The 14253-nt window shown below is 40.7% G+C and overlaps 2 protein-coding genes across 2 annotated transcripts in view; both read left to right on the top strand.

Annotated features, from left to right (window-relative positions):
* The first annotated feature begins 6532 nt into the window (after positions 1-6532).
* On the top strand, positions 6533-12219 carry LOC141171677 (N-formyl peptide receptor 3-like). Its single transcript, XM_073655339.1, has 2 exons — positions 6533-6558; positions 8213-12219. The coding sequence occupies exons 1-2, from the start codon at positions 6533-6535 to the stop codon at positions 9204-9206; spliced, it is 1020 nt and encodes a 339-aa protein (XP_073511440.1). The 3' UTR covers positions 9207-12219.
* Positions 12220-13129: 910 nt separating this feature from the next.
* Positions 13130-14253, top strand: part of LOC141172011 (formyl peptide receptor 2-like) — an 89464-nt gene continuing 88340 nt past the window's right edge. Inside the window, exon 1 of the mRNA XM_073655775.1 lies at positions 13130-13261. The gene's annotated coding sequence lies outside the window, so the exon portion shown is untranslated. The remainder of the gene's footprint in view (positions 13262-14253) is intronic.

Here is a 14253-nt window from a genome sequence, read left to right as displayed (position 1 = left end):
GCCCTGGTAAAATCATCTCCCCCACCCTCACATGCCTGCCGCCCTGGTGCTGCCGACCGTATGGACCTTGCAGATGTTAGCCCTTCCGCATACAACTCCTCCTCCTCTACTTCCTCCACCTCCTCTTGTGCCACCACCTGACTCCGAATTCTGTTTAACATGTGCTCCAGCATGTAAATCACCGGAATAGTCATGCTGATAATGGCATCGTCAGCACTAAACATCTTCGTCGCCATTTCAAACCTGTGCAGAAGGGTGCATAGGTCCCTGATCTGAGACCACTCCTCCAGCGTGATTTGCCCCACCTCTGAATCTCGTTTGCCCAGGCTATACGTCAGAACGTATTGCACCAGGGCTTGTCGGTGCTGCCACAGTCGCTGCAACATGTGCAGAGTTGAATTCCACCGGGTAGGCACATCGCATTTTAGCCGGTGAAGTGGCAGGCCCAACGACTTCTGTAGAGATGTAAGTCGCTGAGCTGCGGGATGCGAACGGCAGAAGTGAGCACACAGCGACCGTGCCCTCTGCAGAAGGCCATCTAGTCTGGGATAGTGGGCTAAAAATTGCTGGACAACCAGGTTCAACACGTGAGCCATACAAGGCACGTGTGTGACATTGCCCCGGCGAAGGGCCGCACCCAGGTTTGCAGCATTGTCGCACACGGCCTTCCCTGGTTTCAGGTCCAGTGGAGACAACCATTCTTGAAATTGGTTCTCCAGAGCTGACCACAACTCCTCAGCTGTGTGACTCACATTTCCCAGACATTTCAATGTAAAAACCGCCTGATGACATTGAGCCCTACTGCCAGCATAGTAAGGAGGTGTGCAGGATCCCTTCTGCGCAGTTAGAAAGCTTGTGGCATGACCAGACAGGCTTTGGGTGCAGGTGGAAGACCGAGAGGAGGTTGAGGAGGCAGAAGCAGTGGAGGAACTTTGACATAAAGAGGATTGACGCACAACTCGTGGGGACGGCAAGACTTGGACAGCAGCCCCTTGTCCTGCTGTCACCATAGTTACCCAGTGCCCAGTCAGCGACATGTAACGCCCCTGTCCATGCCTACTCGTCCAAGTGTCTGTGGTGAAATGCACCCTGTCACACACAGAGTTTCTCAAAGAAGCGGTGATGTTGTGTGCGACATGCTGGTGGAGCGCAGGCACACCTTTCTTTGAGAAGTAGTGCCGACTGGGCATCTGGTACTGGGGCACTGCGACGGACATAAGGTCTCGAAAATCCTCTGTGTCCACCAGGCGGAAAGGCAGCATTTCTGTAGCCAAGAGCTTGCAGATGGTGAAATTCAACCTCTTAGCTTTCTCATGGCTAGGAGGAAATGATCTTTTACTTGTCCACATCTGAGGGACCGAGGGCTGGCTATTGTGCTTAGACGGGGTTGATAAGGGTGTCCCCGGCAAACTGCCGGTCTGTGAGGAAGATGCAGGCGGACATGTTAGGTTTTCCTTGATCCAAAGGTGGTGCTATCGAAGTCGGACAGCGCTCAACACCAGCTGGTGTTACCACCTCCAAAGAAAATGATGACCTGCCAATCACGCTGGCTGTTGCGGGTAAAGAGGTGGCAGGTCTACGCCCCAAAACAGGTCTGACTGCTGTCCCCCCAGTCACAGAGGATGAAGAGGCCGCGGATGCACAAGATATGGCAGACTGTGGCTGGCCCGGCCGGCTAGGCCGCATTGTAGCACACTGAGCTTCCCACTGCAACTTATGCTTCATGTCCATGTGCCGGTTCATGCATGAAGTACTCAAACTATGTATTTTTTGGCTTCTACTTAGCTTTTGCTGACAAATGTTACAGATAACACGAGTTGGGTCATCTTTATCGATCTGAAAAAATGCCCAGGCTATGCAAGGCGTAGCACCCATGCGACCTGAAGAGCCACCACGACTTGTGGTGAGAGGCAGAGTTGTGTTTGAGGATGCAGTTGTTGACGTGCTTCCAGTACTACGTCTCTGTCCAGGAAGGCGCAACCTGAACTCGTCGTCACTAGCATCTTCCTCCACCTCCTCTGATGACCTCATCTCTTGGCTGACTGTGGGTTGACAGTAAGTGGGATCTCCAACCTCATCATCATCACCCTGTGCGTTATCACACCAGTCGTCCTCAGAGCCAACCTTTTCCTGCCCTGACAAAAAACTAAAGTTGTTGCTCCAATCAGGTATTTGAGTCTCATCATCGTCTTCCTCATTGTCTCCACCAACAGGAGTTACAGTTTGGGAATGAGGGTCTACATTATGGTCAGAACCTTCTGCGTCTGGTCCTGGATCCGACTCATAAAGATTCTGGGCATCAGTGCAGATCATTTCCTCGTCTGGATTCACAGAAGCGCTGGAGTCGACCTCTGATTCCCAGGCTATAGTATGAGTAAACAGCTCTGCAGACTCAACCATCTGTTCTACCTCATACTCAGACGGGCAGCTGGAGATTTGGGAGCTGTGAGGAAGCAAGTGTGATTGGGGTGACACCTTTGAGGACTGGAGTATTTGTGATGTTGAAGTTGATGTGGAGGAGAGCCCATTTAAAGGAGCACTTGATATCCGTTGAAGCACCTGCTGTTTTTGTGCCTCATCTGGAATTTGTAGCGATTGGCGTGGCCGTAAGAAAGGGATCTTATCACATTGTCCGCTAAAAGAAGTAGACATTTTAGTTTGGCTGGAAGATGGTCTTTCTTCTGCAGATGTTACTGTTGCTTTAACACCTACCCCACGGACTCAACCTTTTTTCCCCTTCCCAACACGCCTATTCCCCTTTCCACCAGCAGCAGGCCTTTTTCCACTCATTTTGGTGGTTAACTAATTCACAACTCTGGAGTTGTTTGCACAAAAAAACAATGGATGGGAACCGAGCAGAGCTGAGTGGCCAAACTGTGGTATTAGGCCAAAACTATTGGCTAGGTTAGATGCAGAAAAAAATTATATTCAATTTGCAACCTGATGGAGGTCAGTATAGATGGACTAATGGAACAAGTCCCACACACAGCTAGAAGCCCAAATATTTTTTCAGAGCTAGATGCAGAAAAAAATTATATTCAGTTTGCAACCTGATGAAGGTCTGTATAGATGGATTAATAGAACAAGTCCCACACACAGCTAGAAGCCCAAAATTTTTCAGAGGTAGATGCAGAAAAAAAATATATTCAGTTTGCAACCTGATGGAGGTCAGTATAGATGGACTAATAGAGAAAGTCCCACACACTGCTAGAAGGCCAAATATTTTTTCAGAGCTAGATGCAGACAAAAAATTATTTTTAATTTGCAACCTGATGGAGGTCAGTATAGATGGAATAATAGAGAAAGTCCCACACACTGCTAGAAGGCCAAATATTTTTTTCAGAGCTAGATGCAGATAAAAATTATTTTTAATTTGCAACCTGATGGAGGTCAGTATAGATGGACTAATAGAGAAAGTCCCACACACTGCTAGAAGGCCAAATATTTTTTCAGAGTTAGATGCAGAAAAAAATTATATTCAGTTTGCAACCTGATGGAGGTCAGTATAGATCGACTAATAGAACAAGTCCCACACACAGCTAGAAGCACAAATATTTTTTCAGTGGTAGATGCAGATAAAAATTATTTTTAATTTGCAACCTGATGGAGGTCAGTATAGATGGACTAATAGAGAAAGTCCCACACACTGCTAGAAGGCCAAATATTTTTTCAGAGCTAGATGCAGACAAAAAATTATTTTGAATTTGCAGCGTGATGGAGGTCAGTATAGATGGACTAATAGAACAAGTCCCACACACTGCTAGAAGGCCAAATATTTTTTCAGAGCTAGATGCAGAAAAAAATTATATTCAGTTTGCAACCTGATGGAGGTCAGTATAGATGGATTAATAGAACAAGTCCCACACACTGCTAGAAGCCCAAATATTTTTTCAGAGCTAGATGCAGAAAAAAATTATATTCAATTTGCAACCTGATGGAGGTCAGTATAGATGGACTAATAGAATGATGCTATGCCCAAAAGATTTTACTTCACTAGGCGCAGTAAAAAATTGGTATTCTATACACAGGTGGTATATCTTGCAACACAGATAGGCTACTCCGCTGACTAACACACTCTGCAATAGGCCAAAAAGGATTAGCTTTGCTAGATTCAGCCAAATGCTGTGAAAAAAACTTGCACAGCACTGGCACAGACCTGCCTGGCAAAAACTGATAGGAACTGATGTAACCTAGTCCTGAAAAGGACTGCAATTACAATTAGTCTTTACTCCCACAATCTATCTATTTAAGAGCACAGACCTGCCTGATAAAATTCGTAGGAAATGCTGTAACCTAGTCCTTAAAAGGACTGAAATCACAACTATTCCCTACTCCCAAGCTATCTGTAGATTTGTGCGAAAATTGGCTTGAAATTAACAAGGTATAGCGCACACAGCAACAGCGGTGCTGTCTAACACGCAGCTGCAGCAGTGAGAAAATGGTGGCGACGGGGAAAATGGCTTGGTCTTATAGGGCAAGGACATGTGACATACACTGCCAATGACACATGCCCTTGCTTGTGTGAAAAAAAGCACTTCGCTCCGTGTGTGCGCTGCTGATAGGCTGACAGATTGCACCTCCCCACTGTAAATGCGGGAAAGAGAAAAAAAATTGGAGATCTTCATTATTCCTGCAGAGATCCATCCCCTGCCCCTCCCCCCACCCCGCTGTACACTCAAACTGTGTATTAACATTAATTTTCATCATTACTGAGAAAAAATCCAGTTATGATTTTGGTGCACGAACAGTTATCGAACATAACCTCGAACAGCCGAATTTTTCTCAAATCGTTCGTGTTCGCCGAACGGCTCGAACACCGCCCAAAACAGCTCGAATTTGAGATTGGCGAACAATTCGAGTCGAACAACGCTCATCTCTAGACATTATCAGGGGGATGGCTGCTACTAGATGCCACGAGGCAGCCCACTCCCATGCCATGTCTACTCTTATCAGACTGCAGATAAGGAAATATTATCAGGGGACTGGCTGCTACTAAAAGTCAGGATCATTCCACAACTCCACCATGCTCCACCTACGAATGTAGACAAACAAACATTATCCGTGGGTTGGCATGAATGGAGCTGCTCTTCACTCCTCACCCCTTCCTTCTTGCCTTATATCAGTGTGCATCTCCATGCTTTTACTATTATCCAGTCTTCTGATATTAGCTGTTTCTCCCAGGTCCATTCTTCTTGGACTGGCTGTTCTTCACAGTGGGGAGCTTCACACTGCTATGTGACATAACATCCAAGAAGGAGGGGGGAGCAGTGAGGAACATCTACTGTCACACTGAATTACAATTGTTATAAAGACAATAGAACTTCACTGGCATCTCATCTTTATAGTTTATGAGGGCAGGGACAGTACAATTTTTCAAGTTTTTTTATCTCCCCAGAGTGCTCCTTTAACGAGTCTGGATCAATAAATGTTCTCTTCTTCAAAGCGCATGCCCTTGAGTAAGGGTTTAGAAGTTTTATTTTGGGTATTTTTTCATTTCCAACATTTCCACTGGTAAACCTGATTGTGTTTATAGCCCATGGCATCTCTACAAAATGTTCTCTTTTTGTTGACCATAATAATGTCTTCCAGTTCAGCTTTATTATTATGTAACTTTGAGTGTAGATCTGTATATTCTGATGAGGACTGGCTGCTTAACGTTGATTGGATAATATCCATTTCATTTTGTAACAACTTAAGGCATTCGTCCTCTTCTTTTCCAATGTGGTTTGTCATATCCAAAAATAATTTAGATAATATATTATTTAATTCATTTAGGAATTGGCCTGAGAGAATATATGTGAGGATCATTTTGATCCTTAAGCCTAGGGGTATGTGATTTGTATGTCAATGTATGAGGTGAAAGTGTTCTGATTCCACCAAGTTTGTAGTTCTTGTTTGGAAATCTTTTCTAGGTGTGTCATTGACTCTTTCAACTCCCTACCGCTAGAGACATCATGGCTAAATCCACCAAACACTTCCATTAATTTCAAACAACAACACTGCATATTGCTATAACAGTGATCACGAATAAAGCATATATAGGTTTAAATGCAATATTGATTTGAGGACAGGATTCATATTGTGAGTCCATCAAAAAGATTATGAAAATCAAAGCACTAAGCATGGGAGTCATAGGTTAAAAAGGTAAACACTAGAAAAACATATACAGTGGGGAATATATGTATTGTACACATTGTCAATTTTGCAAGTTTTCTCACCTACAAAGAATGGAGATGTCTGTAATTTTTATCGTAGGTACACTTTAACTGTAAAAGACAGAATCTAAAAAAAATCCAGAAAATCACATTATATTATTTTTAAATAGTTAAAGTGGATTTTATTGCATGACATAAGTATTTGATCACCTACCAACCAGCAAGAATTCTGGCTCTCAGAGACCTGTTAGTTTTTCTTTAAGAAGCCCTCCTACTCTACACTCATTACTATTATTAATTGAATCTGTTTGAACTCATTAACTGTATAAAAGACACCTGTCCTCACACCAACTCAATCACACTCCAACCTATCCACCATGGCCAAGACCAGAAAGCTGTCAAAGTACACCAGGAACAAAATTGTAGATCTGCACAAGGCTGGGATTGGCTACAGGACAGTAGGCAAGCAACAACTGTTGGCACAATTATTAGAAATTAGAAGAATCACAAGATGACTGTCAATCTTCCTCGGTCTGGGGCTCCAAGCAATATCTCGCCTCATGGGATAAGGATGATTCTGAGGAAGGTCAGGAATCAACCCAGAACTACAGAGGATGACCTGGTCAATAACCTGAAGAGAGTTCGGACAACAGTCTCAAACATTATTGATAGTAGCACAGTATGCTGTCATGGATCAAAATCCTGCAGGGAATGCAATGTCCCCCTGCTCATACCAGCACATGACCAGGCCCATTTGAAGTTTGTCAATTACTATCTGGATGATACAGAGGAGGCAAGGGAGAAGGTCATGTGGTCAGATGAGAGCAAAATAGAACTTTTTGGTATCAACTCCACTCGCTGTGTTTGGAGGAAGAAGGATGAGTACAACCTCAAGAACACCATCCCAACCGTAAAACATAGTGGGGGAAACATCATACATGTTCATGTTCAGTGGACAGAATGACTGCACTGAATGTAATATCTGTAATATAAAATGTGTTGGACGTAACAGTTGTAAATTAAAAAAGAGAATAGCAGAACATCTTCATAACATCATTGATAAAAACACAACTCACTCAGGAGCTGTAAAACACTTTTTTGGGCAATCATGATAGAAATTCTGATACCTTAACATTATTTGATGTTGAAGAGTTAAATTCCTAGCTAGAGGAGGTAGCTGGCAAAAACTTTATATGAGAGAAGCATTTTGAGTGATCAAATGAAACACTAAACGACCTAAAGGAAAGAATTATAAAAATAACGTTTTGTTTATTTATTGAAGAAGGCAGTTACATATATTTTTTTGCATTGAATCAATTTACTAAATTTTTTTTTCTTTTTGTATTTGTATTAATCATGCTTAATGTTCAGTCTGATACTTGCATAATTGCAATAGTTGTGTCACGTGATTAAAAGATATTTCCTTTGAATATGTGTTTCCACAATGCCATGTTATACTTTCTGATTAGAAACATGTCAGGTGCTTTCCAACCATCAGAATGTGTATTTTAATTTTATAACCTACACGGAATAAAGATTTTATTTAATTTTTAGTTGTGCCTACCCTTCCTCTTTTTTCTTGGTAGACAGTTACATACCAGATACACCCAGTGGTTGTGATGTGTATTGCTGCTGTAAGGGATTTGCTGACCTGGTGCAATATTCTATTACAAATGAATTTTACAATCTTTAAAGGTTGCAGAAAGTTAGGAACGGAGACATCTGTATGTATGAGCTATTATATATCACTCCGAACTCATGGATGTACGGCCATATGTATTGCAGTTTAGTCTTATAACACTACATACATTTACTTACTGGAATTATGGAAGGTTTCTAGGGTTTTTTCTGGGCAAATAAGGTCACAAGGAACAATGAGTCCTGTGACCTCCTGTTCTAGAATGTGGGGATATGATGGTGTGACCTCTAGGATCACAGTGGGATCATACATTGTCTTGAACTCCCATCCTCCATGTACAATGTTGTATACAAGGAATACATTTATTAAGCTATAAGTTCTTCACCTCCCTAATGTCTACCCTGTTATTTCTTCTCAGGTCACCTGACCAATACGACAAAACAGATGATTTTTATTTTTATTATTATGATAGCATTATACAGACAGTGGCAATTACATTATACAGCATTGTTTTTGCTCTCGGGATTATCGGTAATGGATTAGTCATCTGGATTGCCGGATTCAGGATGAAGAACACAATCAGTGCCATGTGGTTCCTGAACCTAGCCATCGCGGACTTCTTTTGCTGTGCTTCTCTGCCTCTGAGAATTGCCGAGTGGGCTGTAGTTTTCTCGCAAATGATAAATTTGACATATTGCAAAGTGAACGTTGTTCTGTTTAATCTAAACTTGACCGCCAGTGTTCTTCTCCTGACGGCCATGAGTATTGACCGCTGGGTATCCGTCATGTGGCCATTTTGGGCAAAAGTTCATAGAACTTATAAACTGGTGATAATCACTGCAGCGATCATCTGGGGGTTGAGCCTAATTGTATCTGGTTTAGTGTATCATGTATATCAATACCATATTGATGATCTCACTGAATGGTGTCTATTTGTGTTTAACATATTTGCCATATTTGGTGAAAATCATGAGTTATATCAGCCTATGCAGCTGATCAGATTAATTATAATGTTTGTGATCCCTTTTCTCATCATCTTCTCCACTTATGTCACCATATTCTTCAGACTTAAAAAAAGTAAGAGATCCCAGAGATCTCAGAGATCCTCCAGGATCATCACCGCTGTTATATTGTGTTTCTTCATCTGCTGGTTTCCATATTACATCTTGCCGCTAACACCCTGGTATAATATACGTTATAGTCTATTCTTAATTGTACAGACTATCATTACCAGCCTGGCTTGTTTTAACAGTTGCATTAATCCAATCATTTATGTTTTTATGTCACCTGATTTCCAACAAGGTTTCTTCAGATCCATCCCCTCCAGACTAGAGAGAGCCTTAGGTGACCATCCTAATGACCTGAGCAGAGAACGAGAAGATACAGGAAATACTCGCACTACTGATGCATAATATATCTTCCTGTTATCTAATGAATGTGAGACCTCTGAACCTCTTGGAAACTTGGCCATTTTCCTTTTTTTGTTTTACTTCCTTGATCTTCTAATTCTAAGATCCATAACCTTTTATTTTCCCATTAACACAACCTAATGAGGGATTGACTTTCACCAGATGAGTTGTAGTTTTAAAAGACACCCTTCATTTTATCATATATTGTGATGGAAAAAAATCACAAGTGAAGTGAAACAGTGAAAAAAAATGCAATTCCACCTTATTTCTTAGGGTTATGTTTTTACAGAATTCATAAAAAATTAAAAGGGCTCTGGCAGCATAATTCCCCAGATCATTTCAATTGTAGCAATTAGAGATGAGTGGCTCAATCTGCGGAGGATCGAGTTTGAGTCAACTTTCCTGAAATTTGCAGTGTATTATGAATTGACAGACTTTGAGATTCAATTTGAGATTTCTATAATGAAAAAAAAACTTATCCTTTTACCATTTCTGAAACATCATACAGTGCGACAACATCACTTTGCGTTGCGAATTATCATACATTGTACAGTGGTGGTCAGTACGTCAGTACCTGGGCCATCACTGATCAATATTTAGGGCTTATACCAATCACAGTTAAAAAAAAATGATCCTATGTTGTTCCTGGAAAGTCAGATGAGTGTAATGTAAGTGTCACGCAAGTACAATATGATTTGCTTTAATCTAGCTTCCAAATAACATCCGAATGACATGCGAATGCAATCCATATGGAATGCGATTCTAACATTAGCTTTTACATAGAGTAATTCTCCATGTCATTTTAAAGATAATTTTCAAATAAAATATTGCTAAAAGCATAACTAGATAGATAGATAGATAGATAGAGAGATAGATAGATAGATAGATATATAGATAGAAAGATAGATAGATGTGAGTTAGATATATAATCAGTGCTTTGGTGTGTAGCTTACTCTACATGTATTTAAGCAATAAATAAAGGAAAATATGGTATAGGGTCCCCATAATTTTTATTAACCAGCTGGGGGAAAGCCGACTGATGGGGGCTGCTTGTAAGGTGCTAATACACATAAAGCTTCCCAGGCTATTACTATCAGCTAACAGCTGTATACCTAGCCTTTAGTGGTTATTAAAATGGGGGACCCCCAAAAAAATGACATGGGGTCTCCCCTATAATTAATTACCAGCAAAGGCTAAGCAGACAGCTGCTAGCTGATATTAATAGGCCAGGAAGGGGCCATGGATATTGGCACCCTCGCAGACTAAAAACATCATCTCTCAGCCACCCCAGAAATGAAGCATTCATAACACTAGCCTTCACTCTTCCCACTTGCCCTAGAGCATTGGCAAGTGGGGTAATAGTATTGGGGTTGATGTCAGCTTTGTATTGGCACCTGACATCAAACCCAGGGGTTAGTAATGGAGAGGCATCTTTAAGACTCCCCCATTACTAACACCATAGTCATATTTTAAATTAAAAAAAACAGAAAAAAGTCCTTTATTTGAAATAATGACAAAGATTCCTTTATTGAAATAAATATTCCCTTTCCCTCTTTTACCCATTTATTATGGAAAAAGGAAAAATAAACAAATATATTCCTCACCTGTCAGATGATAAGTTAATCTATTGAAGTCCACATGCCCTGTAAAAGAAAAAAATAAATAAACCACCATATTCCTCATCTGTCCGACGAGAAGATAATTCATTTATCCTGCGATAAGTCGAGCCCTGCTACATCTGGATGCCTTGCTGAATGGTTGCATCGTGCGACCATTCAGCCTGACATACAGCAGAGACACTGAGCAGCGCATGATAGCGCATCTCAGTGATTTGAGGTGACGGGAATAAGAAGAGCGGAGATCATAGCCAATGAACTCTGTTCACCCCACTGACATCAGCGTGAGTGTGAGACCTTAAAGGAATTCCCCAAAAAAAATAAAGCTGCCACCTTTAACTGTTCTATTACCATAGTCAATCAACCTGTATATAAGCCTTCAACTCACTATGCATTTTCAAAAAATGCCTTTTTACGTTTCCAGCGCAACATGCTATTAAGCATTGTCCGGTGTACAGTCTGATAGTCAACAGTGGTTTGGGTTCTGTGCCTCCTCTAGAGGCAGAATCGCCATCATCCTGCCTTGATTGATGTGGATGATGCACCCCTGTCTTCTATAGTTAATTATGAATCTTGTGCCTTTGTAGTTCAAGCTCATACCTGTGCATGTGCACTTCGCTCTTCCCTACCAAGCTTTTAAGTGCAATGCCTCCCGATGTTTTCTTTCTGAGCCTCTACAGTTTCTTCTATGTGTAACAAAAATGCTCATCTGTTATGCACATCAACCTCTGGGAGGCACTCATAGCAAATTGGCTAAGACAACCATAGGGGTCTCCTACAGACCTCGGATTGTAATTCCAACTTATTGGCGCCCAGCGATCATGTGACGTTCGCGCTGATGAGTGGAATTAGTTAAATGGCGCTGTCAGAGATAGACAGCGGCATTTAATTAGTAAACTGCGGCGGATAGATCGTAATTCCAACTGTTGCTTGTCCAAAAGTTGCATGAGTAAATGTACAACGTATTTCACTTTGCTCCAATAATAAAACTATTATAAATACAGAAATAAAGAAAAACTGTAATAATGTCGATCGGCATTGTAATGTCTCTCTGGATATTAAACTTATTCTTCAAAGTTGTGTTTCTTATAGAGGTAATATCATCTCAGACATTTATAAGTTATTCTCAGGATAAGGGACCCCAAATTCCAATATAAATGTTGGTCTCGAGGTGGGACATGTCCTGCACCATGAGAGTACGACACATATATATGTTGTATTCTTTTCTGCACTTATGTTACTATGTTCTACCATATTTAATCTTATATGCCTGTTAACAGAAATGTATTTGATAAATGTAAAAAAAAATTGCATGAACAAATGTATGACATTTATCAATATGTTACAATTAAAGAAATGTTAAAATGCAAAAATAAAAAGTAAAAAATAATAAGTCATCAAAAAATGTTAACTTCAGCATTTTCAACATACAGTGTGAAAATGTTTTTTTTTTAAGTAGTATAAATTCTATATTATGTTACCATGTGATATGATAATTAAGAGAGATGAGTGGAACAGGCAAAAGTCCTATTTACCTGTTCACAATAATGGACTCAATGGGCCACAAAAAACATGTTTAATGCCTGGCCATTAGTCGGTCGTTACATATTACATGACTGCGGATGATCATTCGTGGACAAAAATCTATAGAGAGAGAAAGAAAGCAAGAGAGAGAGATAGACAGAGATGGAAGTAATTGATCGCTGAGGTTATTATGTTGCATTCATACAGAAGCTACAACTAATATCAGTAAAAGTAAATTAAATAAATCTATGACTTCCTCACAAGCCGCGAGTGTTATATAGGACTTTTTTTTTGTACACCTGATATAATAGTCTGGATTGATGCACAATTGGATGCACATACACGACTTTCCAATGCTGCGGCTGAACTGCAGTCATCTCCCTTATAAAGTGTGCGAGTCAACGAATAGGAGCTGGTCATCGGAATAAAGTGCAATTTGCTTCTTCCTTTTCCAATACTGAATTCCCAAAAAGTCTCTATAATACTTTGCACAACCGATTCCACAGTTTTTTATCTCCACAACAGGTGACTTTTGTCTCCTGCTGCTCTGGAGATGACATTAGGTCCATCTGTAACCAATGGTTGGTGGCTGATTGAGGTCATGGACAGATTGACTATCGATAGAGCGGAGGCATTCCTTGTTCTTGTTTCTTCTTGTTTCGCTTTGTGTCCATTCACTTTAAATCTTGCAGTTATTTCACCACATTATGGGCTTCAATCATTTCAGTATCTGATCATCTAGTCACACAATAAGTCACGCTATTTCAGATAACGATGTACTGCCATGAGATACACTCCCATCAGAGACTGATAACCGAGCAAACAATATCGTCTGCAATCATTCGGTAACATTGTGACAACTTTAGCCGTGGAGGAGACGGGGAACGTTCTACAACACCATCTCTTCAGAAGCAGCAGGTAAGAGATCACTCTTCTCCTAATAAGGACAATTAAAAGGGTTGTCCAGAAATATGGCTGTTTCCTTCCAGATTCAGATTGGGCTGTATCTGGTAGTGTAGCACAGTGTTATAAATGTGAACAGGGCAGAGGTGCAATACCAAGCACCATTTCACTTAGATTAAATTTTGAGAGTTTTTCTCAACTTCACCATGGGTTCCAATATCAAAATTCTCACCAAATTCCCACAGCTCTCATTTGCCAATTACAATACTGTTGCATCCTTACATGGTACAGGGCTTTTTCTGCACCGGAGCTTGGGTGTGATTGCCACCTCTTCATGCCCCTAATTGCATTCACAGGATTATCTGGGAGTAACTGAAATGTGATCCAACGGCTTCCCATAATTACATGCCTCTTTCTGGTAAAGAAACTTTCTGCACGGTTAGAAGATATTTATTATTTTCCAAATACAAAACGTGCATATTTTTCAATTAAATGAAAAAATACACTACATTAGGCAAATTATCACTTCATTTCTGCTAGTTTGCAGTTTTTGTCCCAAAGAAGTTGTTACAAACCAACCAAAGTATTTTATATAAATATAGGGTCGAATTATATATAAACAATAAATTAAAAAAAAAACATAAAACTTATCTTTTATTATAAATTGAATAAAGATGCAAATAGTACAATTGCAGGGATAATCTAAAAAAAATATCACACAGGGTCAATAGCAGGAAGGGTGGTGGTGGACTAATTGGTCCTACTTCAATTCCCTTCCAAACCGCGGAGGTTGGCACCCTAATATAATGCGATGTGGTGCCCCCTCTCAACGGCAGCTGTCCCTATATGTCCCTATAGCTGCTGTGTCCTGTGTCAGATAGGCGTTACCATTAAAATACATATATTCAACATGTCAGGTGGTGCTGTTGACAAATTGTGTAGATAAGACACACACATCATCTGAATAGATGCAGTATCAGAGTTTAGATTCCTATAGATATACAATG

Source organism: Phyllobates terribilis, unplaced genomic scaffold (genome assembly GCF_046119375.1).
Source record: "Phyllobates terribilis strain yellow unplaced genomic scaffold, ASM4611937v1 Scaffold_12__6_contigs__length_324123572, whole genome shotgun sequence".
Lineage (NCBI taxonomy): Eukaryota > Metazoa > Chordata > Amphibia > Anura > Dendrobatidae > Phyllobates > Phyllobates terribilis.
Note: the sequence above shows the minus strand (reverse complement) of the source record. Positions and strands in the feature narration are given on the sequence as shown.